General features: G+C 43.3%; 1 protein-coding gene across 13 annotated transcripts in view; it reads right to left on the bottom strand.

Moving 5' to 3' along the window:
- The window catches only part of KALRN (kalirin RhoGEF kinase), a 514,059-nt gene extending 497,032 nt beyond the window's left edge, over positions 1 to 17,027 (bottom strand). For 8 of the 13 annotated variants that reach the window (XM_057430148.1, XM_057430152.1, XM_057430155.1 and 5 more), the window contains exon 1: positions 16,617 to 17,023. In XM_057430148.1, the coding sequence (XP_057286131.1) occupies positions 16,617 to 16,689 (73 nt within the window). In that variant the 5' untranslated portion in view covers positions 16,690 to 17,023. Of the gene's footprint in view, positions 1 to 16,616 lie in introns of all 13 variants that reach the window. The other 5 variants (XM_057430153.1, XM_057430154.1, XM_057430158.1 and 2 more) reach the window with 3 other exon arrangements.
- Between the last annotated feature and the right edge of the window lie 9,274 nt (positions 17,028 to 26,301).

The following is a 26,301-nucleotide window of genomic DNA, read 5'->3' as shown; positions in this document are numbered from 1 at the left end:
TTCCTCTTGCTCTTGTTCCTGCAGAGAAAGCACGATATTAGATTTGTAGAATCACACTGTATGGGAAGACACTGTGATGGTAAACACAGGATTATGGACTTACTGCAGGCTCCAGCAGCAGCAAAAGCTGGTAATGATGTGGGCTGCTCACAGTCCTACATGAGAAGCTATAATGATGAACAAGAGGTGCACAGAACCAGACTAAGGGCTTTGCTTTTCACAGCAGCAACCTTCCCTCTTAGGATTACTCCAATGCAAAAAAAAATAACCAAACCACACCACCAAATTCTTGCTCTGCCCTGGATCAGTTTTCACTCAAGGGGATAATTGGTATTTAAGATGAACAGAAATAACTAAAGAACCTTCTGGTCTGACACAGAGCAGAAAAGATGAGAGGCATAAAATTAAAAGCCCAGTAAAAGTTACCATATTAGCACATAAGATTTCTGTATCCAAATTATTCCTCCTACCCAAAAAGGCATAACTGCTTCATCGTATGGGGATGCAACACTTCTTCCTGTATCATACAGCTTTGCTGCCGAGGCAGCAACATTGCAACATTGCCACCTGTAAATATAACTTGGGGATACCTAAAACTTTGGAATGAAAGTTTCCAGATGCACCTAGATGCATGAACACCAGCAGAGTAAGCCATTAGAAATCTTATTTGAGCTGTCTGAGATAAAGCATGCCAGGCTTTACCTATGGGAGCCTCAGGTAAATTATGGATGCAGAAGCTCAAGAGCTCCTGTCAGAAAAGCTTGCAATTCAGCTTCTTCATTTGACACTATATGAACGTTACACACCAAAAAGCAGCAGAGGGACGGGATGTTGGGAACTTGGCTCCAGACAGCACCAGAAAAAGCACCCATTGATCTCAGACACTGGAGACAATCAGAACCTGCCTTTCCCCTTCTGTGCATACAACAGGTGCTGGCTCAACAAGCCTCTTATCAAGCAGCAGAAATAGGAAAGCTCTGCCTGACCAGCACATGGTCTTTAACAGCTTATAAATTTCTTTAACAATAACATCACTTCACATTTTACATCCCTTCTCATGCTGCAGGACTGCAATACACTTTGCCATCTTAAACAATGAGCTGTGATGTGCTGGACCCACATGCAGCCAGACAGGAAGAGCTGAAGATACGAGATGGTTTACTTCAGGCACGCAGGCTGGGGTGTGACGCAGGGGAAGCCCGTGTGTTCCCGGACGGCTTTGGTAGCAGCCGGGAAGGATGGGGTGTCTGGACGTGGTGTCTGCACGTGCTGTTCCTGACACAGCTGCCAGGGACTCTGTTTACAGTTTTACCTTGCCTACAGCAAGAGAGGTTATGCAAAGACAGTGGAGGTGCTAAGAATAACAGGACCTTTACCCTGAAGCCCTATGGAAGAGTCACAGATACAAATTACCTTTCAACACTAAAATGCAGCAACTGATAGAATCAAATTCAGCAACTGTTCATGCACACCAACACTGCAAAGCATACCCTCAGAGTAGAAACGCAGAAAAGCAAGAGGAGAATACAACTATCCCAGGAGGAATCTGGCCAGGACATTAGGAATGCAGCCTTCTTTTCCAGAAATTGCTCAGGGGGCTCCTCAGTTGCACCAATAGCTTCAAAACCATGGTGCTCAAGTCTTAACTTCAAAAAAAAAGGTGCAGTTTTAATATTTAGGGGCTCAAATGGATGGGTGCCAACAACAGAGCCTTCAGCACCTACTCATGCATGGAAGCTTTCTATCTAAAAATCCCATTTATCTGCAAAGTCCCAGCAGGACTACAGTATGATGGACACCTCCATGGCAATTTCTAAGCTTCCAAACTAATACATTCATTTATTTATCCATGTGTAAAAGTGTGACACTCAAGACAGCCTTCTAGAGCATCAGTACATAATTCACAGCCATCTATTACAGCTTTCCCATTTGTTTCTGGAGGGAGAATAAACTCCAGTTAATTCAGCACAACAGAAACATTGTGCAGAATTACACAATAGAAATATTGAAACAGTTTCAAGAGACTGAATAGAAGATTTATATTCACTTTTACATGCTGAATGCCTCCTATGAGGAGGTACAAGCCCAGGCCAGTGATTGCCAAAAGTTAAACCACGACACACTGTAAAGCTCCTGTCCCACTGATGTTAACAGGAACTGTGCAAGGATGTGTCCAGACAAGACATCGGGGACTGATACTGCAATAGCCTGTGGCTTTCTCGATCAAGGTTGTTCAAGTTTATTTTACTGTAGCCAAGAGGTGTGGGTATTTTTAACTCCAGTGTTTTAAGGTCTTTCATGCACCTGTATCTGTAACTCTGCAGCAAAGCTAAGGATGAAACTTGTGCCAACTCCTGCTTAAAGTCACTGGTTATGGAGAATTTTAACATAACTTTTTACATAGTCAAAATACGTGTGTAATAGTGTTTCACAGAAGACGAGAGCTCCAAATCCAGACTCTCACCACTTGAAGGGAAACAGGACACTCAAGAAACCGCAGTATGAGCAGCATAGCTTTGTTTTGCCCAGCAGAAGACCTGCGGCTCTGCACTATCAACACACTGGACAAGAAGGATTGAGGATGGAGAGAATAACATGTTGCTGTCTGATACAGACTAGGATTGCAATGGCAAAACAGCGAATGGTGACACTCCTGTGAGCTCAGGCTGCACCAATGCAAAACATGGGTGCCCAAGACCAGTTCAAATCAGGTCATAACATCCAATTCATGAAAATAACCTTTTAAAAATAGATTGCTATAGTTGGCTTCCTCTGAACTGCTTCAGGCTGCTGCTCCAGCTACAGTTTGCAGGGTGTCCACACACAAAAGGAGAAGTAATGACTAGGGAGGTTTTAGTTCAGTTCCTGGAACAGCTCAAGAAAATACATACATAGATTGAAAGAGCAAAGAGTGAGCCAGGAGAGGAGATCCCTTCAGAAGTCATTAGCTGCAGCTGTTAATGTAGCTACATGTCAGAAAAAGAAAAAAACAGTAAAGGAAAAAAAAGGGGGAGATGGGAGCATAGTCCTGATTTGTTTGTCCATGCATTTTGCATGCCTGTTAGGCACCTTGAAGTCTGCCTTCTGCACCCACCTACTCGTTTCAAGATTTTCACTTTAACTTGCATAAATTATCTGTCTTACCCATTTGACATTCAGGTTTTTGGCATGCAGACAGAGGTCACTGCACACCCCAGGAGCAGGACAAGAGGAAAAGGAGTCACGGACTCCCCCCACAGAACTCCCTTGCTCAGTTCAACATGACAGAGGCCTGTTTGGATTGGGGCCATGTGGATAACAGAGCCGAGAGCAGGTTTGCTCCTCCTTAAATCTTACAGGTATACATGCGCCAAAGGAAGCCATTGCTCGGAAGCTGTAGCCAGCAAAAAAAGGCTGTGCACTGGACTGGGGAGCAATGAAGGAGCAGTGACATTGTATTGGGTCTGGCTGAGATGGAGCTAATTTTCCCTATAGCAGCCCTCATAGTGCTGTGCTTTGCATTAGTGGCTAGAAAGGTGGCGATAACACATCAGTGCTTGGCTACTGGTGAGCTGTACTTGCACAGCATCAACTCTGTTTCTCCAACATTCCCCCTCACCAGTAGGCTGGGGGTGGGCAAGATCCTGGTAGGAGACACAGCCAGGACAGCTGACCCAAACTGACCAAAGGGATATCTCATACCATGTGGCATCTGCTCAGCAATAAAAGCTAAGAGAAAGGAGGAGGAAGGGGAGGCATTCATTATTTATGACGTTTGTCTTCCAAAGCAACACCTACACAAACTGAAGCCCTGCTTCACGGGAAGTGGCTGGACATCCCCTGCTGATGGGAAGTAGAGAATAAAATCCTTTGTTTTCCTTTCTTCTACATGACCTTTGCTTTTACTTTATTAAACTGCCTTTATCTTGACCAACAAGGGCTTTTTCTGTCTTATTTTCTGCCTCCCTCCAGCCCCTCTCCTCAAACCTGCTGAGGAGGGGAGCAATAGAGCAGCCTGGTGGGTACCTCATGTCCAGCCAAGGTCAACCCACCATAGGCATTTACAGGGGGAGAGGGTTCAGGGTTCCCATACCAGTCTCTGCAGTCTACAGACCACTGACCACTGCCTTTGATATACCTCCCACAGCTTCTGTCTTTAAAGACAAGAAACACAAAGACAAGCTTCCAAAGAGGAAACTTTCCTTTGTCTATATATTCACACAGGTAGATGCAACAGACTTTCTATTTCATTTCAGTGTGAGTATTACTCTTTGGAGAAGCACTTAATTACAACTCTCTGCAGTTCTCTCATTTACAGGATACATGGGGAATGTTACTGGTAAATAGAGGTGGTATGTGCAATCAATTCAGTGCTCTTCAGAAGGCCATGGGTATTTATTCTACCCTGGACAAAGACACATTAAGCAAACAGATGAATTTGAAGTAGTGACACACAGGTTTTACAGTTGCTAGATATATTTCCAAGAGGAAAAAGTTCAGGGAAAAAATGAAACCAAGAAAAGGAAATCATATACTACAGTTATAGCTCTGTTAAAATCTGCTGTATGGAACCAGTCAGGAGGTTTCTTCTCATGCCCCAAGTAACTAACGTGCCCACGGGAGACATCCACAGCACAAACTTTGTGGCAGTGGTTGGCTTTGCAGTGAAAGGGAATCTGGCACTTACAAAAGACAACAAAAGCAGGATCAGAGCTGTAAATGGCTCCTGACAGCATTCTTTTCATGAGGAGTTCTCTGTGAAATATGGAATATATTAGCAAACCTGGGCTGGAAAGCGAAGCATTTTTAGGTAGGTGGAACTTTTTAATAGCATGTCATTAAATCTCTCTTACATTTAATGTTTAATAGATATAACTTTCACAGCAGCACACTCATTACAAAAAGGCACAGGGGACCAGACCAAATAGCGAGCATAACAGACTCAGAGCCCAAGTGCCTCATTTTGTCAGCATTCAGGTACCACAGTGACGAGCAAAATTATCTGGGTGTCTTAACACATTAAATTAGAAGTATCTTTTATTCTGCTACCAGTCCTCTTTGGCCACATCCCCACACAAGTCTGTCAGCTGAACAGAGGCAAAAATTTCTGCCTGTGTAAATTACTGTAGCTCCTCTGCTGTCACTGGCATTGGGCCATTTTTCATACCAAATGTGGCTCTGACCTACGTATATTTAAAAATAGGGTCAGTGTAATAAAATCTTAAAACCGTTTGACTGGTTGGTGTGGACATAGGCAAGGTGTGTTAATCCCATTTCCAGGACTAAGGCCAAGGCATACAACCTGTCTGAAGTAGGTCACCTGCATCCATATATAGGCACACCTACCAAGTGGTTTAAGAAGAGCCAAGTGTTTGCACATCTCTCTGATTTCATCTGTCACCTCAGCTGTGACTTTTGACAATCCTATAGTAAAAAAAGGATTGGTGTGCTTTTCCTGGCCCATGCCCTGCTGACAAAAGGTAAAGCCATGCAGCACTTTGCCAGGGTTTGATCCTCCACCATGACACAGGTTTTTGAGATACACATGCACAAGGTCCATAAAACCTCAATAAAACCACTTACTACAGCTTTGTGCCTGATTATCCCCTTTTTCTTATAGATGGGTTTGATGAGACTTCCCTATTCTACACAAAGACTGTGACTATATAAGTGTTCTGAAATGCTGTACTAATTCTGTGTATTATTTCTAATTACTATTATCTCCATTACTACTGCACACCAAGGATGACGATGGCTGAGCCAGGCAAAGCAACTAGCATTCATCCTGCACATCTTGAGCACTGCTTGACTTCAGAGGTGGATGTTGTAGAAACCTGTCCTTTGACTACCCAAGTAAAAACCTAACAGCTATTGATTTTGAGCTATTGCACATAAGCATCCTAAGGCTCCTAAGCACAAACATCATGACAGCTGAAGCTGGATCAAGCACTGCAATCAAGCTCTCTCACAGCAAACAGGCCCAAGCTGCCAGTTACAGCTTGTCGCACAACTCAATGAAGACAAGCAGCTCTTTAAATAAGAAATAAATAAATCTTTCCCCATGATAAGGGCTTACATTCTGGGACATGTCATTTTTACAAATTCCCATGACAATACAGATCAGTTTTAATTGATCTGAACTCATCTAACCAACAAGGTTAGATGAGTTCAATTTTATCAGCAGAGGTGTTTTAAGCCAATGCAGTGTTAACAACTTTCTCCTGGCCTCAAAGAGTTCAAGACCATCTCATTAGGAATTTGATAAATAACCTGAAGCAGCAGACAGATTACAGACTAACAGGGATCTGTAATAGATAGCTGACCTATTTAACACTCCAGCTAACTTTTGAGCAGAATTGAGTTGAACAGGAGGAAGCTGCTAACAGGAGATTCGCACACTGTAGATGTAAGTCCTTGAAGCTCACAAGATCATTACTATCTACCTGGTAGGCCTGACTTGCACCTTCAGACTCAATTTATCTGAATGCTTCAGACATACTCTATTAGCACCACTCCTGAACTCTTTGCCTTAGTACAGAAAAGCAGAGCAAGGGAAGTTAAATTGCTGCGAACACAGTGGCAGTCAAATGCAAGGAGGCTGGCTCTTCACGACATATTTCTGTGAACAAGAGGCATTAAATGTAAAGCAGAACACCCAGCAGTTTTAGCTCTGTGTCTTCATTTCGTAGAGAAATGCCTTCTCTCCACAGTATGAAAGCAAGACAGGCATTTGGTACAGTCACCATTAAAAGACTGCAGTGTGATAATAATGGTCTTGGATGATGAGGAGCATCTCCTATAGAAGAGGAAACCTTGCTATTTTTCCTGTGCTTTGCAGTACCTCCTATGGCTGCCTTCTTCATTCTGAGCATGGTACGTGCATAGTCTTTGCCTCTTCCCTCCTTTCACTATGTACCCAGCCAAAGTCTGCCAATTTTTTTCTCTCATATGTCAGAAAACCTACCTTTGGGTTTCCATCCCAACTCTAATCAAACCTCTTTGTCTTGTTTCTGTGACTTCATTTGCCTTCTGACCTTCCCATTTCATTAGGCTTCTGACATCACCCATTTCCCTTCCACAAAGGATGCAGGCATGCAGGCTGCAATCCCTTTCTCAGCCAACTGCCCTCCAGCGCTAAAGTGCTCTGCTAGATAGCTTTGTTCCATAGGTGTTTTTTTTAGGTTTCCCTACAATTTTCTCATTTCTTCCCTATTCTTCTGCTTGTACCTTATTCTCAGCCATACCCTCTGCTCCACACCCAGTGCTAGACTCTCTAACTCCTCTGCCTTGTCCTTCAGGACAGTCAAACCAAAGGAGAAAACAAGCCTTTGGTTAAGTGAATTCATAATCCACTTGATGGTTGTTATCATAAGCATCTGATGGCAGAGAATCATCTTTCTGTTCAGTGTTCATGCAGCGTCTGCTTCAGAAGGAACTAATCCGTGACTGAGACAGTAATGCAAATAATAAGCTCTGGTAGAGAACCACTGTAACATAAAGAGAATATTGCAGGCCCTATAGGAGCATAGCCCTGCTGGAAGTTATACTGCATCTCCTCACAGTCCCTGGAATGGTCTCCTGCACCTATAGCTTTAAAAGCTACACAGAATGACAGGTACAGCACTTGAAGGGCCTGCTGAAACCAAAGGCAATCTGCTGAAACTTTTCAGCTGGAGTTTCCACTAAACTTGTCCCATGGGAAAAGACAGTAGTAAACAGTGGAAGTCAAACACAGTCCAGACATTTCCACAGAAAGTAAATCTGCTTCTACAGAGTACTGCATATTTCTTTCTAGCTATTATTTTTAACCTCTTGCAGATTTATTTTTACTACAATTTAAACGTATCTGTTATATGCCATAACATTATTATTATGAGACACACTAAAATAGCAAAGTATTCTAGGCACTTGGTACTATTTTACAGAACAGGGAATTAAAGCTAGTGATGACTGCAGAATCACTGCAGCAGCCACTAATACATAACCCCCTTTCAGCTTACTCCTTATACATCCTCTGTGGACAGAGGGATGATGAACAAAAATTGTGTAATTACTCAATTTCACAAATGGGGGGACAGGGTTGGGATTAAAATGCATCCAGTGGAACAAACTTCTGCCTGCTGCTACCAGCAGCTGCACAGCCTTGGGCCCACATCCTGCAATCACCAAATCCCCCAGCTAAGCCTGCACATCTCATACTGAAAACTACCTAGGATTGACACATACCTCAGAATCATGTAATTATTTGGGTTGAAAAGGACCTTTCAACCCCATGCAGGGACATCTTCAAATAGAACAAGTTCTCAGAGCCCCATCCACCCTGACCTTGAATGCTTCCAGTGATGAGGCATCCACCACCTCTCTGGGCAACCTGTTCCAGCATTTCAGCACCCTCATTGTAAAAAGCTTCTTCCTTGTCTTTAGCTGAATCTAACCTCTTTTAGTTTAAAACCATTACCCTTTGTCCTATTGCTACAGACCCTACCGAACTTTCCTATAATCCCCCTTTAAGTACTGAAAGTTTTCCCCACAGCCTTCTCTTTTCCAGGCTGAACAACCCCAAGTCTCTCAGCCTTTCCTCATAGGAAAGGTGTTCATTCCATCCCTCTGATTACTTTTGTGGTCCTAAACTTGAAGCTCTCATTCCATTTTTCACTAACCTGTTTTAAATAAGCAAGAGTTTGTACAAGGGCCTCAGGTTTCAGCTTCATAATGTATACTCTATTAAGTCTAATAAAATACATTTAAATAAATAAATTCTTTGTCAATCAGCTTAGCTTTTTAGTGCTCCAACACCTGTGAATGTCTATCTGTAACAAAACAAACTATGGCAGAGTGTAACTTTCCACTCCTGAAAAATCACTGCTCCAAAGCTCTTTGTTTTCAGCTTGGATCCTGTTCGGCACAACAGTTTGACATTCACTTACAAGACTGATGAAAAAGATGCACTGCTAATTTTCTAAGTGCTATGCCAGCATCTCTGGGGGCCATGCATTCACCTACCTTCCCATACAGTAATGTGATTTGCTATCAGCTAATAAAATGGACTTCACATCAGCTAAGGAAAGTATTTAGTCAGGGTATCCCCCCTTTTGTTATTAAATAATATATTCATGGCAAAGAACTAAAGTTGACAACATCTTTAAAATACTATTTTTTTTCCCACCCCCTAACATGGGGGATAGAAGCTGATAATCCCTGCAGATCTTTTTCTCCCCCATTGCCCCCGTGGTTTATCATGTCCAATTAGCCATCTGCCATGCCTGCACTGCCATACAAAGGAAGCCCCCTCTCCTCCACCACAGCCCATCAGCAGGGCTATTGTCCCAGCTGACAAACAAGAATCAGACACTATTGTTTACAGCTGACGATGCTGCTCCCAATGTAGGCTGCCAGTTGCCATTAAAACAGAGGGAGCATGAGGGTACACTCCAGGAGTCAGGAACCACGCCAGCAGTGCCAGTATTACCAGGGAGCCTATATAAAGCTCTTTTCACTATATATAATCTAATTTCAGGTAATTAACCAACCTGGGCCAACTACCACTGTTGATAACCTGGCTGTGTTGCAGCATGCCTGACCTATGCCTTTACTGTGCTTTACCAAGCACTCACCTTGCAAAGAAAGGCTCACAATCCCCAGGAGTCAAATCTTTCCTTGTAACCATTTTTTGTTATTACTTAAAGGTAAGGCATGTCTTCTGCCACTTCAGCAGAGCTTACTCCACACACACATACCGAAACAGTTTAAAAAAGCCTGTCAACTCCACTAAGTCTATACGGATACCAATTATGCAACAAGGTAGATTTAATTTCTCTCACAAACGACACACACTTTTTCCCAAGGCCACTTCACTACAAGAAATGACCACAGCAGCTGGTCTGCCAGTCACCAGGATGTTAAATTGAGGATCATTTCCTCTTATTATTCTCAGCAAGGCATGATGTGACCTTACGCTAAAAACTACAGTCTGCCTAATTATGGTAGTTTTGTTTCATCAGTGAAGCTGAAATGCTGGTTCATGCAATTAAGGTTACAAAAAAGAAGGAATTTTGTTTTTAGTTTTAAAGGCAATTTGTTGCCTTGAAGTGGGAATGTGACAAATTAGGCCTATGTACCTGAATGTTCCCAGTCATTATACTGTGTAATTTAGAAGAAACAGAAAACAACCCTAGATTTTAATAACAAAGCCACACATGTTGATAAGAGAGAAAGAACCCTGATAAACCACAATTTGTTCTAGGCACCAGTTAATAAAAAATGAGCAAAAAAGAAATAAAAAGAATATTTATAGTTTAAAGTCAAAACAGAATTATTTCCTAAGCCCTTGATTAGGATACAAGAATTACTTAAACTTCAATAAATGTTTTACACTCCAGCACTGAACATACATAATTTTAATATACCACTTTGAATCTTCACTGAATAGTTCAAACTAAAGTAAATAAAAGGCAACTGAAACTGATGTTATTCCACAGTAACCCCATAAGTAACAACTTTCACAACAACTTACAATAAAATCTGCCGTAGATTCAAATAGTGGACTCATTCTGAACCAAATATGAATTACAACATGAAAACTTAAATATTTTGCTGAAATATTACTCTATTCTTAGCACAAAACACTGTAAATCCCATTTCAACACACTGCAGTCCTCGTATCACTCAGGTGACTAGATTTATGATTGCCATTGCAGTGCCTGGGCCAAGGTCTATTTTTAGTTATATCCATGAAGACTCCCAGGCAATTCCTCCAAAGTGCTCTGGATCTGCATGACAGTAACCCAATCTGTCCCATAACTGATTGAAAAAAATGCAAAATATTGTGACTTTTCTTTTACAGCACTCCACACTTCAGGATTCTCTATCCAGACAATCATATTTGACTTCTTTTTTTGGATCCAGCTTTCTTTTGCAACACATATACTGTAATACTTGTTCTTATCCTTGCTAGACTCACTAGGCAAAATACCTCAAGTGGCAAAGTTCTTTCTGTTAAACACAGGGTGCATGTGCCATGCAAGGCTGTAAAACAGGAGTTGTTTATCCAAAGAAATATTAAAAGCACGACACCAGTCCAAATCAAACAAAAGCACAAATACCTCTAAGTTTTTTCATGGCTTACTCTAAGTTCCAGCCATAAAATGCACAGTGCTATGGGTTTGTAAGGCCTAAATCTCCATAAGTATTTTCTTTGATATAACTATGAAGTACTTAAATACCACTGGGTACTGTATGGTACATGTCGCCATGGAGCAGTAAAGTTGCTATACATCCATAATCAACCTTCCTAGGGACCACAAGGTCACAGCAGCTGAAACAACAGAATACTTCATCCCCCAACCTTCAAGAGGCCCAGAGCACCTGTCCAGCCAGAAGACTCCCTAGTGGGATCTTAACACGAGGGTGTGCTTGAAAATAAAAAACAAAAAGAAACCCCTACCAAACCTATCAAAGTTGCTCCCATTTTTAAACCCTATTTTTTTTTCCCAGCAGGCTATTATTATGGGACTTGATAAATTACACTATTGGAGGCAGGTGGTAGGAAACAGCAATAGTTATATTTGCCTAGCCAAGTCGGATGCTCTCTTGTATCCATGCAGCTCATTATCTCAAGACACACACAGCCACCTAAGGCCACATGCAAAATGGTCTATACAGGTACTAAGAGTGTTATACAGGACTCCTCCTTGATGACTTTGGGATAACACATTTCTTCTTTCAGAGTTTCAACCCCAAAATGCAGTGTAGGCTACATGTTTCCCCCCAGTGACTTCTGTAGGTGCCATATAAAGCTTACTGTATTGCATGTACAGTTTACTAATGTCTGTGCTATAACCTTATACATATTATACCTGATTGCACCCTGTCTTGAACATCAAGGATTGTGAAGTTCAGTATGTACAAGCTCTAAACATAAGCTAGGTGTGAAGGGCTGCTTCCTCTGGAAGTAATTCTGCTCAATATAAATTGAATTAATATCAAATAGAATAAATGTCTTCCTACTGGTCTATAACACAATGCAATCTCATCCAGAAGAAAGACATTGTAGATGACTATCAGATGTCACCTCCGTTGCCCTGTATGTACTTCTGAGTGTGGAGGAAGGAAGAGGTACAGGAAAGAAATGCCTTTCTAAACATAAATCACCAATTAAAATTGCTTCCTTCTAGGAAAAGACAGAAAGCGATCCTTCCCTTTAGTCACATACCTACCAAGACCTCTCAAATCACCTATGTCCTTTGCCGTGTCTACATGCCAATTTCCAGACTAGCAAAGCTTCCTCCAAGAGTCCTGAGGAGGAGGCAGTGATGGGATAACAGCAGGGCAGAGCCATGCAGCCTTCCCTACGCAATGGGCACCCAGTGACAGAGGCTTGGGACGAGCTGGGTCGCCACATGTAGTGACATAACTGTCCTCCCAACATCAATCATATGAAAAAAAAACTATATTAGACAGTAAGTAAAGAAAGGAACAGGACTCATATTCCTGACAGGGCCAGATGTCAAAGGCTCCAGAGAGCAGTACAGGTTTTAATTAGCAGCATCACCTTAAAGAACACAGGAGCTTTCCAATTGGTAGGCACAACCTGACAGTCTTTTCTACAACAGTCTCCTTTACAGGACATATTACTAGACCAGGCCTTATAAATTATAAAGCCTCAAGGTAAGGAAGCCAGGAGTCATGCGAACACCTCACCCCCAGTAGCAACTCAACTGAATCAATTTATGTGCTTTAGAAGACACTTGATTCCATCAATCTCAAGGAGCACTTCTCTGCAGACATCATTTCAAGCATATCTATTGATCAAACAGCCTGGCCACTGCCAGTCATTGTAAAGTTATTTAATAGCGGAACTGCCAGTCACTCATGCACAAATGAACACTGGAAGTATAACCAGCTAGTGGAAAGCAGAAAGCAAACGGAATAATTCATCACAGTCAAAGGAGATGGAACAATATCAATTTTCAACTCACAGGAAGTATTGATGACAGAGTCAGCATTTTTGTATCAGATATAATCAATGTTAACTTAAGTGCCAGAAAAATAAATTGGAAAATAAAACTGTGCTTTCTAGTGGATATTTCTTATTGATGATTACCCTTGCCAGTAATTGGTAGTTTGCTAAATTGTTCTCACTGACCTCTATAAATATTTTTTTGTAAAGGACTTCCTTGTATGTTTCGCTTCTGCCTCGAAAACACACTGCAGAAGTTCCTGCAGGTTAGGCATGAAGGTAAAGCTTTTCTTCTGTATCTGTATCCAAAGGATATCTGTCATTTGTATGCTTTATAAAGTGACTTACTTTATATTTGAAACAACAAGTAGTTGGATTCAATTCCATGCAATATAAAAGTCTCAGTACACATTTAATATAGACTGAGAGTTCCAGAGAACTTGCTCATATTTTATCTGTCACCAAAATAAATGTTAGAAACTTAATAAGGCATACCTAGGCATAGATTTGGTTTCTTACTCAAATATAAGTTCAAACAGAAGTGATAGACATCGTGCAGAAATTACTGCCTCAATTCAGCAGCCACTGTTATCCCAGAAATCAGAGCTGGGGACTGCAATAGTCGTTTCTGCCCTTAAGGTCCTTCTCCCTGTTAATTTTTAGCCCACTTGCATGGGAGTGATTCTCTAAAAGACTGAATTACTCCCTGCATATATCTGATGGTGAAAATCAGAACAGTCCCAGCCCTGCCTGTCTCCAGGGAGGTTTGACTGACTGCCAGCATCAAGCACACAGGTGTTAAATCCAGCCTTTTTAAAAAAGTCATTCCTAGTTTTCATCACAGTAAGCACCAGAACAGACCCTTCTTTATTACCTTGTGTTAATTCCTTCAGTTTAACTTTCCAGATCCAGCTCAGAGAGCTACTATCTCAGTTGTCATGGCTGATGAGGGACTACTACCCCTAAGTGTTTGGGTGCTGCGGGGGGAAACACTGCACATGGCGCCATTCACAGCATCAGGCTCTTCTGCTGATACCAGGGAGCAGCCTAGGCATCCTCCCAGCACAGTGCAAAGCCCAGCCAGGTGCTAAAAGCCTCAGAGGAAGACACTAGTTGTTCAATTTCTTTTTTTTTTTTTTCCCCCCCCCCCCCCCCCAAGAATAACAAGTTCATGCTTTTCCATGTAGTAGCTGTGAATTTGGGAAGAGTTTAGGCAGTTTAGTGTACAATTGTGCTATTGGAGCAGCTAATAAACCAGATAGATGGATTCATTTTTTTATTTGATGTGAATATATGAGGGCTTTTAAGCCACAATGGTTATGCTTTACAAATTCAGAATACAAGTCAGGACAGAAAGAATAGTAAAAAAAAGCTAACATCAAGGGGAAAATGATGCTAAGTCAATGCAGGCCTCTGCAGCTATTTATAAATCAGACCCTATCTCACAGTCCTTACTCAAGCAAGATTACCACTGACAGCCGAAAACAGAAGTGGAAGAGTCAGTTGTGTTCTACCTGCAGTTGTTTCCCAATGTCCCACACCAGCTGTTCTCTCTGCCACCCGTTAAAACCAACTTCAGTCAGGCACATCAGCAGTACACACCCCAGAAGTGAACAGTGCACAAACAAGCAGGAAACCAGCAGTGCAATTTCATGCGAGTCATGCCTGCTCTCAAGCTTTTCCCCATTTCCCAGTGATGTTGCCTGGCCAGTGTGACAGCTGACAACCAAAATTAATTACTAATAGGGTTAGGTTGGGGTTTTTCTTCATGTCATCTTTTCAGGCACAGGATGCTCCATAACAGCACAGAAAGAAGAATTTTGACATCTCCTTCCATGAAGCTTAAGGTAGATGAGACAACCTTCAGTGATGGCCTATGCTTCAGTGGCAGGACATGGCCTAGGCACCTCCTTCAAGCCCAGGTTCCTGTGAATTTGTTTCCTCCACATGCAGAGATTTTAAAAGACTTCCAGAGCTCTCTAGGTGACAAATATATTCATGGACCTACAGGTGAAATTTCAGGTGAAGGAGGCAGACTGGGAGAAATGTCCAGTCACATGGTTCCTATGCTTTTTGCCTCATTTAGGAATACTTTTTTCATATAAGCTAGACAGACTTGACTGTCCAAATTCAATTCTGCAAACGTGCTTATGTTGAGGAGGCAGTGTCACAGAGAAATGATACAGCTTTGGATGAAGGAGGGGAGAGAGGGAGAAAGAGAAAAATGGAGAGAACATTAATTAACTGGTTCCTTTTAAAAGGAAAATTGGTGAGTTACTATTTTTCCTTGGGTTTTGGGATTGTTGGTTTTTTGTGGTTCTGTTTGGTTTTTGTTTTGGGTTTTTTCCTAGTTTTTAAACACATCTGTCATTGTTGAGAGTTTGGAAAATAGCTTGTTACCAGGTAGGCTATCAACAAGCAAATATCCTATGGCTTAATGGCTTCTGGATCACAAGATATGCACAGCCAGACCTTATTATAGTTATCCTCTAGATCAAAGGGTTTTCACATAAGTGGGGTGCAGTCTACCATAGCAGGGAGCTGCTGCAGGCCTTCAGGATTTTACTTCTTTAAAGTTTTGGTGATTACATAATTGGTTTCTTGCAGCTGGGGCTCAAAGCACTGTGTGTAGCTAATGAGCAGGTAGAAGGAGGAAAACAGCTGAAAAGCAAAGTGTTGACAAGCAGCTGTGGCAATAAGTGTCAGTCTAGCCTAAAAGGGTCAATCCCCTTATGAAATAAACATTTAATCCTTTACATTTTTAAACTAAAAATCTACCAAGAAACCTATAATACTTCCTCAAGATCTTGTTGGGGGAGGAGAGGGAGAAGAGACAACGATGACACACGGACACAACACAGACCACGAGTTGCTTCAGTTGAGATGCTGATACGGTGCAAAGCCACGTTTCAGAACTGGGGGTTCCCACACAAACACCACAAACAGGTGGTGCAGTGAGGACCCCAGCACGTACCCACTGCCCACAGAATTTAATTAACCACTGTATCATTAGCGAAGGCCCCCCACCACACTCTGCTGTAGCCCAGCTACACTTCTGCTCCACTTCAGCATCCTCTGAAACGGGAGAGCGAAACACAGAGCTCTCCTCATGCAGCCCTGAAACACTCTGCTAGCCCGTCCCCGAGAGGTCAGCGTCCCCAGCCGGCAGCGGGGCTGCAGGCAACCGGTGCCTCGAGTGCCTCTGCCCTCGCTACCCACCCGAGAGCGGCAGCAATAGCGCCCAGCGCTTCGCCGGCTGCGCTTCCAAATATCGGCCGGTAGCCGGGCGGCCACCGCCGCCGCCCGGGGAGGGGGCCAGGCAGGGCCCAGCCGGTGCAACCTCCCGCGGGAGCGGCAACGCAGCTGCTTTCCCCGAGCATCCCCGCGAGGCTTTTGTGCATGCCCGGGGCGACTCCCCTCCCGAGGAGGTCGGCGGCGGGCGCGTAACCCCGCGGTAGCATCCTCCCGGAGGCGGGAGGGGGAGCGGGGCACGGACGAGCCGAGGGTCTGCGGCGGACAAAGCAAGGAGGCAGGCTGGGGACCCCTCCATGCCATGCCCTTCTCCTCTCCCCTTCTCGCAGCTCCACTGCCGGCAGTGCTCGCGCCGCCGCAAGCCCCGCATCCCACGGTGGAGGTAGGGCCCGGCGCTCCCCGACCCCTTCCCCTGCAGCTACCCTACCTGTTCGGAAGAAAGCATCCACCTCGGAGTCGGGGACAGCGCCTTCTTCTGCCGCTCCTTCGGCGGGATTCATGGCTGGGGGAGAGGTAGCGGCGAGCCCGGCGGCTGGCAATATCCAGTGAGTTAGGGAGGAGGAAAGCCGAGAGAGAGAAAAAGAGGGAGGGAGAAGAGGAGGAGAGGGAGGGATGGAGGCGCGTTTAGCAGCGAGCCCAACAGAGCGCCGCCAGGATCATCCCTTCCGCGGTGTCTGCGGGGCGGCTGCCCCGGGGCTGGGCTGCGCTGACCCTGGGCTGCGCTGGGCGGCACGGCCTGGGGCGGGGTGCCGGTGCCGAGCCCAGCCGCCGCCAGCCCCCTCCCCTCCACCCGCTATTGTTCCGACCTGCTCCGCTCCCCGCCCGCCCGCCGCTGCCGCTGCCCCTTGCCGCGCTGACAGCCCAACCCGGCCCGGCCCCCGCCGCCTCCCTACCGGCACTTCCTGAGGCGGGCCGGGCCGAGCCGGCTGCGCGCCCCCCGCCGCTGGGGCAGGCGCTCGGCAGGGCGAGGGCCGGGTACAGCGCTGCCGGCGGGGCGGGCCGGGCACAGGTGCGAGCACGGGCGCCCCGGCGCGGGGGTGTTATTTCCTACCCCTGGGCGGTCCGCAGCCGTATCGTTGTGCATCACCCGCCTGCACCGCTGCCAACGTCTCCCCTCTGATGAAGAGCCGCGGGGGCACGGCGCAGCGCTCGGCTGTCAGCTGGGCAGGTACTCGGTGCCCAGATTGAACGCTGGTGTGTTACACGGGAAAAAAAAAATAAATCTTTGCTTTGTTCCGGGGTTTGGTCATGGGTTCGGGCTGTGGGGGCCTGCTTTGGGGATTGGTTTTGTTTATTCATGGGCTGTGGGGCACGATTGTTTTGGAAACGATCAGTGAAACTGCATGTTGTTGCAGGTATTCCTTCATGTTTTATTCTCTACAGTCCTAGGCGACTGGGGAGCCAAAAAGGAGTTTGAAAAGCCAAGACACTGGTCCCAGCTCAGACGCTGATTCAGCTAGCTCAGTGATTTGGATTCCTTTGCTGTAGCTGCAATATTTGTGATTTGGGACAATAATTGGTGTCTCAAAAGGAGTCCTGTGAGGAATACTTGTTTGTCGTTTTTTAGCAGCTTAGTCAAATACTACTCTGTGAGCCCAGCTATCAGGATTTCAAGTACAGACAAGCAAAGATAGGCAGAAAGGCAGACGTTTGCCATTTGGGCACTTTATTTTCTTCTGTTCACCTATTTGAAGTCTTACCAGCTCCTCATTCTTCCGTAATCGCGTAACAGCTCTAAAACTAGCAGCCTCCTTAAGGAGAAATGTTGCTGTACCACCTATTCAAAACACTGCTGTAAAACAGGAGTGTTACTCTCACACCTCACAGTTGTTCGTCCTTGCTACCTTTACTGTAAGAAAGAAAAAACAACTCTTGGAATTATCACCCCTCTGCTGTATTACCAGTCAGTTGGATAACACTGACTGGTTGGATAGCTCAGTTGGATAATCCATCCTTGATTCAGAATCATATCTCCCACTCTCAAGAAGAAAAGTCTTTCAGCCACCTTGTTGCTGTGCCCTCAGGGCCATTACCCTGTAGGGGTAATGCCCAATCACCAGTCCTTAGCCACTGAAAAACTATGATGCTCAAGGGACCGCATAGATGCACAGGTGGAAATCAGCTATAGAAGATGAGGGCAAAACATCTCTGGGAACCTGGTCACCACAGAGGGACTGGAGCACTTCATAACAGCTAAGTATTAGTCCCAGTGCATCTCCAGAAAGAAAATACTCTGAATAGCAGGAATCTACAAGCCAGCTGGTAGTAAGTGACGCTGTTTGGATCAGATCTCAATCTGTCGGGTAGGTTGGCAGCTGAGGCTGGCAGAACCTTTCCTGTTTCAGCCCCGAATATTTTAGACAACAGAAGAACATGGATTTCTTCCATCTGATCTCTTCTCAAGAGTTCATAGAGGAAGTCTGGATTTGGAGGTGTGCTCACTGACTAGATATATTGCACTTGATAAAAAGGCTGAAAATTTCCCTGCAGAAACTTAACTGTCAAATTGGCATTGACCAGACAGGATGAGCACAGAGATCCCAGTCACATCTTCTCTGACCTTGCTATTTGCTACTGGAATTGAAACAGAATTGAGAAGCAAATCGTATGTCATGCCTGGGGACTGCAGAAATAAGGGCAAATATCTAATCGAGCTCTATCTAGCATTAGGTTCCCTCTGATTGCCTTATTCTCTCTCTTCTGATCTCCAATCTAATGCCCATTTCCCAAGCCTGATGCCAGCTTTAACTGAAGCCATTTAGCTTGTTATATTTATGGGTAAAAAGGGTCATTTCACAACTGTCTGCAGAAAATACCAACACAAAAGCCAGGTGCAGGCTGCTGAAGCTCATTGCAGACCTCTGTGTTGCCTTTGAGCCTAGCTCCTTAGGACAACCAGTATGCCAGGATCACCACAGGAAAGCCAGGAGTGGGGCATTACCACAGTACAAGCACCTGATAACAGTCTTTCAAGCGCCAGACTTTCTTCAGTGACCATTCATCCCTTCTTCCACATCACACCACAATGTAGAAAAGCCTTCCATCTTACAGACTTAAGCAAGCTGCAACATTTCAGATTCTGTCTCAAGATCATCTCTGAACACTCACCACCCACAATCCATATTCCCTCCTTAACCCTCATTAACCCCAGACTGTTACACACAGGTTGATTTGTGAGTGTGGGCTAAAGTCTTGGTAGATGGGGAGACTGTGGCTTCCTCATGAAGCACTTTGAATCCACTCAGGATTTGGTATAATCTGGTGGTTCTTAAAGAATTCCTCCTTCAGGAGCATCCTTACAAGCCAGACAGGAGTTACCCATAAGCCGGGAAGGTTTAGTATAATCCAAAGGAAATCAGTGTTGTCAGTGACAGATAAATTTATATTCCCCTTTCACTACGAACAGTGCTGGCATGGCCTACAGCAGCACTTGTAGAAATCATATAGGCTACAGAAAACATTTTTGTCTGTATAACACATGATCAAACACGTTAGAAAATGCTGAAGGAAAGACATTCATGTAGCTGACCTGCTGTCCTGATACCAACATGGAATCCTGGTTAATGATTAAACCAGTTAAGACACTTACATTTAACCATATAAAACACTGATATCTTCTGAAAACAAATGTGTGAGGGTTTTTGAGGTGGTTTTTTTCTTTCTTTTTTTTTTTTTTTCAGAACAACTTAATTAGAACAAGAATGGTCCCAGGTCTCTCATACTTTGAAACAAATGGGAACTTCCACTTTTTTAAGTGTTTGGATTTTTTTAATCCACTTTCATTAAAGTGTATCAAGACTTAGCCATGCATTTCTGTTTCCCCATCTGTGCTGTGCAAGGCACAGCAAGTTTGTTCTTCTGTGCTTGCAGCTCCACTGGCCAGGGAAGCCCTGCACAATAAATTCACTGTTTGCATGGCATTATCATTGCAGTAACAGTCTTGCTATTCCATTTTACACACACCTCTCATATGCACACACCATGGCAATGCAGGATGGGGAGCAGCACATTCACATATCAGTAAATTTTAGTGCAACATCAGATGTTAAGTGAGCTACTATTTTTATTAACCTTGTAAGCAGAACAGGGCTGTCACTGTAAAATATCAGTAACAACTAGGAACCACCATGACTTCAGTTCAAGTATCAGCAACAAGTTTACATTTTCTGTTGTTCAAAGAAGAGCTGTTAAATTTAGAATGAAATGTTTTCTGCAATGTATAATTCACTTTTTAGATAAAATGCTGAAGGCACCTACCGTTTCCTTGAAAAACAAAACACAGAAAACCCCCGTAGAATTACATAAGCCAAAATACAGTAGTTTCACTGACAGACACTGCTTTCATCTTTTGTATGGCTCTACTTGACAAATGCCTCAATCCATACCAAGCAACTTGGTTTAACTAAGAACAAGAATTTTTCTTTGTGACGGCTCCTAAAGTTGCTCAAAGATCAGAAACTGCCACACAGACTTTTGATTTAAGGCTTCTGCTACAGTCAGGTTTTCCAATGGGATGGAATAGGTGGCATCTGAGTTGAAACATTTTCTAGCTAACTCTCACAAGCTTGCAAACTATGGGATGGGAGGAGTGAGAAGAATTTGAACAAGAAATCAGTGAAATTCATCTTTCCAAGACAGGAGAAATGTATTTGAAAGCTGTAGGATAGTTGCAATGCTGGAAACAGTACAGCCCTCCAAGAAAGCACATGCAATGTGAGTGTCCTGCACAAAGGATCAGGAGTCAAGTGCTGCAAAAGACAGAAAGGGCGGTGAGAAAACCATCCTGCCAGCCTCAGCAAGGTGCTTCAGGGACCATTATTTCTGCAGAAAGTCCCTTTCAATGTCACAGCAATGTCTAAATACAGAGTGTTAATAGGTAGGATCAAACAGAAAACCTCAATAACAGAGCAGAAAAACATAAGTCTTAAAATCACCTAAGGCCACCTTGTTAATAAGTTATTTGCCACTACATTCTGGTGTATGTGAGAAGAGACCTGTTCAGCCCTGTGTCTAGGTATTAGAGTTGAAATTATTATGCTTTTAAAAGGGACTAGGCACAGGGGGTAGAAGTTTCCAACCAAATGTTAGAAAATTGGGATTGCTGGGAGGGAAAATCTGCAAGTTCTCAGAAACACTGTGTGCAGAGAAGCCTCTAGGGCAGGATGGAGAAGGCAGAAGGCATGTTTCATATGCTTAGACACAAATGCTCACATATATGCCAAAGATGATTCCTGCGCACTTTAGACAGCACATGCATATCAAGGTTGGCTTTGCAGCACCTACATAAATGTTTACACATGTATGTTAGCTCTACCCTTTGCTCAGATGTGGAACAGCTGTATGGGTAGGCATAGAGCAAATTCTAATCCCATGCCAAAGTCCTTGTCCCAGCATCACCCCTGCTATTGTTATTCTCCCCATCTGGATCAAAGCTGAAGTGGGAATGTCTACTCAGCTGCCATCTAGTCACTTGTTTCCATACTTTACATTAGTTCAAATTTCTCCAGACTTGGACAGGAAGCTGAGCAATAATCAGCCCTCTCCAGAAACACCACCCCACACAGAAGAAAGTGATATCAATTAGCAAGATAATCGAAAAAATCTAGAGTAGTTTCATCACTGTGGCACAGGTTTGCCAGCATCAGCAAACAGGCAAATGTGCCTCTTCCATAAGATACAGAACAGCATTTGCCACTCTGGCCACAGAAGCTTAAACTGAATTAGCAGCAAGCAGACCAGCTGATGCATCCAAGATACAGGTCTTTCTCCAAGTTCACAGATATGAATCTGAAAATGTTGATAGTGACTGAAAACCCTTTTCTCTCAAGTAACTATTTGGATACATGTTTTAAAGACGTTGCTAGTGCTAATGAATCACAGATACTGATAACTAATGAAAATAAAAAATAAAAAAATCAAAAAAAATCTAATCACAGAGGTGGTATCCCTCAGCCAGGGTCTGTTTGCTACAGCAGGGTAGAAAACAGAAGCTTATGCTGGCCAAGTCTGTGCTGTGCTTTTACATACATGAAGAACATCAGTCTTAAGCACTTGTTAAGCTGGAACATTTTATTCTAAGTTTCCTGCAAACATTTAATCCTGATTCTGCAATTTTGCCAGATTCTTAGCAATACTGAGCAGTACTTATTTACCGCAAGCTCCTAAACGACATGCAACCTCGCAGGCAAGTTCTGCCCAGTGCAGAAAGAGTTACAGAAGTAGACCAGAAAAAAAGGAAGTATTGAATATTGAAGTGTTTTGGTTAAGAATGCAGATGTACATAGTAGCTATTCAGAAAACCAATTTTAAGATGAAGCATGCATTAAAATTAAACAGTGACTACTACTTTATTACCACAAGCATTCATTTCAGTGCCCTTGTAGGATACTAATTTCACACATGGTTGGACATAAATGCTAACCTGTTTTCCATTTAACCAGTATGAATTAGTGAGAAGTATTTCACCAGTATGAAGTAGAAAGAAGTTTATTCCTGGGATAAAAGAAAAGTAGCAATGTTGTATGCAAAAAACAAGACCAGTGTGAGCTCAGGTGGTTTAATAGGGTTTGGTTGGTTGGTTTTTTGTTTAATAAAAAGTCAGGAAACTAAATGATTGAATCTCTACATCTGTTAAAATGTTGGGGTTTTTTTTGATTCTCCTAATCTTAGTAAACCTAAAATTAATCAGCTAACACATTGAAAGAATACTTAGGACATCAAATGATTCCTGTATTCTGATTGGATCAGATGGTGTCATCTTTGACAACCTTTCAAAATCCCCTAGACCTCCTTACTCCTCTATACTGTTCTCATAAAACCTGCCAGCAATCTTTAGAGACCCTGTACCTGTCAGCTGTTTACCCTGCTTAGTGCTTTACAATATCTGTAACGCTGAAAATGTACATTGTAATGTTCACACCAGACTCCACCCAGTAACTGGAATGCTTTCCCAAATTACCCAGGTGAATAAGGTTGAACAAATAAATTTTGTTTTGTTTTTAAGTGAACATCACAGTATCACTCGTAGGAAATTTGGATAAGCTTATCTGCAGAGCCTCACATGAGGAAGTGGCACAAGATGCCCCTCAGTTGTGTTTTTGAGGCATTTGGATCTTGTCCTTTTTTGAAAATAGAATTAACTGCTACTGAAGGCAGCAATCAGTAATCTCCTGAGGCCAAAGCTGATGCACCAGGGTCATTCAGTGACTCAGAGTTTTCACTTGCACTCCTGCAACCACGCACAGCTGTTCTTTCCACTAGATCATAGGGGTAGTCATAACTCTTCCTGACACCAGGAGCACAGGTGGGTCAGTCAGCATCTCCCTGCTCTCCTGTAACTACTTTTCTCCACAGGGCTTTAAGAGTCTTGCTGAGCAGATACAGTCTTCTGCCACCTTCCCCAGATATCTTTTCAGCCTGGCTTACAGCTATGGCTGGAGAGTTTTCAGAGATCCTTCTTCATTTATTGTCCTTTTGGCTTTCTCTTTTCCATCTAATAGCAGGCTCCCAAGAACAGGGAGCAGCTCCAGCTTCCTCCCAGTATTGCTTGCTAAAGGCAAATGTGAAGGAGTGAAGGTACTAGGATACTTTGGAGTGTAAGAGAAGCACATGTGACTGCAACCAAATACTAGTAACTAGGCAAGGAGGAAGATGAGTTCAGCTGGTCACATCCTTGTGCTTCCTGTCCCCCTGGGCTGAAGGGGAGCCCACCACCCCACTCCACAACAATTACAGGCCTAGTGCTTAGCTGCTTGCAGTGGTACTTTATATCTCGCACAGCTCAAAGCCCAGCTTAGCTCTGAACTTTAAAAGTAGGTCTCTACTGCCACCACACCCTGCTCGAAGTATCTTACACTTTCCATGCATTAAAAGGTCAGGGACAGATCCCACGGTCCACAAGGAGACTTAGACAGACAGATAGGGATGATAATGTGCATATAATACACTGGAGATTCCTGATGAGGTTTGTGCCAGCTCTGATGACTGCAGATACGAGCAGGTTTGACTCTGCCAGAGATGCTTCAGTGGCAGAACATCGAAGGAAGAACCTCAGTACCACAGAGAGGCCCAAAAGCCTCTGTATAATTTTGGTTTTCAGTAAAAATTGCTACTTTGATATTTGTATTTTTAGTTTCAGTGCTGATGGGACCAAGATTCATGCAGATGTGCAGATCTGATGTGTCAGAGCTTAGAAAGAGATAAAATTAGGAACCAGATGGGATGATACTGTTCTGCAGAAGGGGGAAAAGAGTGTCTGAAGATACTGTTTTCAAAACAATATTGTTCCAGTGTGATACTTGCTCTAAGATGGAGGTTATTTATATGACTCAGGTAAGGCTGACATACTTGATGCAGTAGAAGGGCTGTCTTCAAGGCAGGTATTTCTACAGCCCCATCTGTCAGTCTGATAGAGGCTGGTGTCAAAATTGCCATTAAGAGAAGTTGTGCTATAAATTCTTAAGGACCACACATGATTCTGAGGATCTTTGAAAACATAATGCCTCACAGCTGCTGGAGCTCCCTTGCTTCAAAGCACGAACCTTCAGTGGTCATCTGGATTTATTTAGAAACACTGATATCTGCTAAAAGCAAGCTCTCTGTATCCTTGTGTCTGATACAATAATCTAGAAACTGTACACAAGTACCAGCCATCTTCCTTTCTTTGACTATGTCATGTCAGCCATCCGCTGTACTCTGGTGAACATCCGGAAGAGACCAAACCCATGCTCGTTATGTTAGCACACTTTATTTCATAGACAGCACTACACAGCTCATGCTCCAGAGCTGTGAGAAGTCTGAGCCACAGGTTCTGGCTATCAAGATCCAGCATCTTTGGACCAAGCCTCTTTGAGGTAGAACAGGGGGGTTTACCAGCAGCCCTGTGTATAACATAGACAGAAGTCTACAAAGGCATTCATACAGTAGTTAGTGATTAGAGAAAGCATAACTCATTTCATCAGTACTTCATTTCTTGGGTACAGCTCTTTGGGGCAGCAACAGGGAGCTCCAGATACCAAGCAAATAATCAGAAAAAGAAGGCTAGGCAACATTTCTTCTTTTAGTGCAAGGCAGAGTTGGGATAATATCTGTTTTTAACAGCTAATAAATTTTCTGTAACACATAGCTTTGGTAAAACTGACTGAAACAATTCCGCTAAAAATAGCAAGAAAGAATTCAGAAAGCTTTTCTTACAAAATTTGACATTTTGACTCTTAGATTCTGAAAATGTTTGGGGTTTTTTGTTTCAAAGACTTTTGTTTAAAATGGTTGGTGGTTAAAGACAAACCTAGTATCCTGAAAGTGAAACAAATACATAGTGTCAGTCCACCTTCAAGCAGTTATGGCTACTGGAAAAACTCTGAAGCTGTGTATATGTAGTACATGCTCAGCAATACTCAGTGTGGTAAGTAGCCAAAATAAAAATACTTTTATTCCAGAACAACAAATATATATTAGGTGGAAACAAATACTGAGAGTAAGGACTCCTAGATTCAAATCCAAGGTTTCTTTGTTCTGTGAACTGTGACGTTCCAGAGAATGATTATCCCTCTAAATAATAATTAACCTATCTGCAACAGGACTATAGTGTATTCTTATCTTCAGGGAAAGGCTAAATTCATTATGGTTCAGTGAAATATTCATAGATCTACAGCTGAATGACACACTACTTCAGGGTGGATTTTACTCCTATGAGAAGTCTTGGTGGATCCTTTTCACAGAGATGAATTCCACGTTCCCCTTTACAGTGGGTGGTATAGAGCTACAGCAGTATATTCTGGTACCCAAAAGACACACATTCCCCTCCCAGCTTCCGTTTACTCCTCCCAGCCGGCACTACAGGCACAGTCTGGGCCAGAACCATGCTGATCCCCATTTGCTCACAGAAGCACCCAAAACACCCCCACCCCCACTCCAAGTCTGATGTTCTGCAAGCACTAAATAATATCTGACTGGAAATTCTGCCAGGGGAAGCTTTTATCTCAAAGATAAGTCTCTTACCAGTTATAAAATGGAACAGCACAACATGACAAATGAATTTAAGATTCAAATGTCAATATTGTAAACATATGCAGCTTTCCTAGGCAACAGAAGTAAACACTGCAGTCACTATT

The sequence above is a fragment of the Pezoporus wallicus genome, unplaced genomic scaffold (genome assembly GCF_028554395.1).
Source record: "Pezoporus wallicus isolate ANWC-B61680 ecotype Strahan unplaced genomic scaffold, APGP_CSIRO_Pwel_v1 contig_5261, whole genome shotgun sequence".
Lineage (NCBI taxonomy): Eukaryota > Metazoa > Chordata > Aves > Psittaciformes > Psittacidae > Pezoporus > Pezoporus wallicus.
The sequence above is the reverse complement of the archived record's forward strand: the minus strand, read 5'-3'. Positions and strand labels throughout refer to the sequence as shown.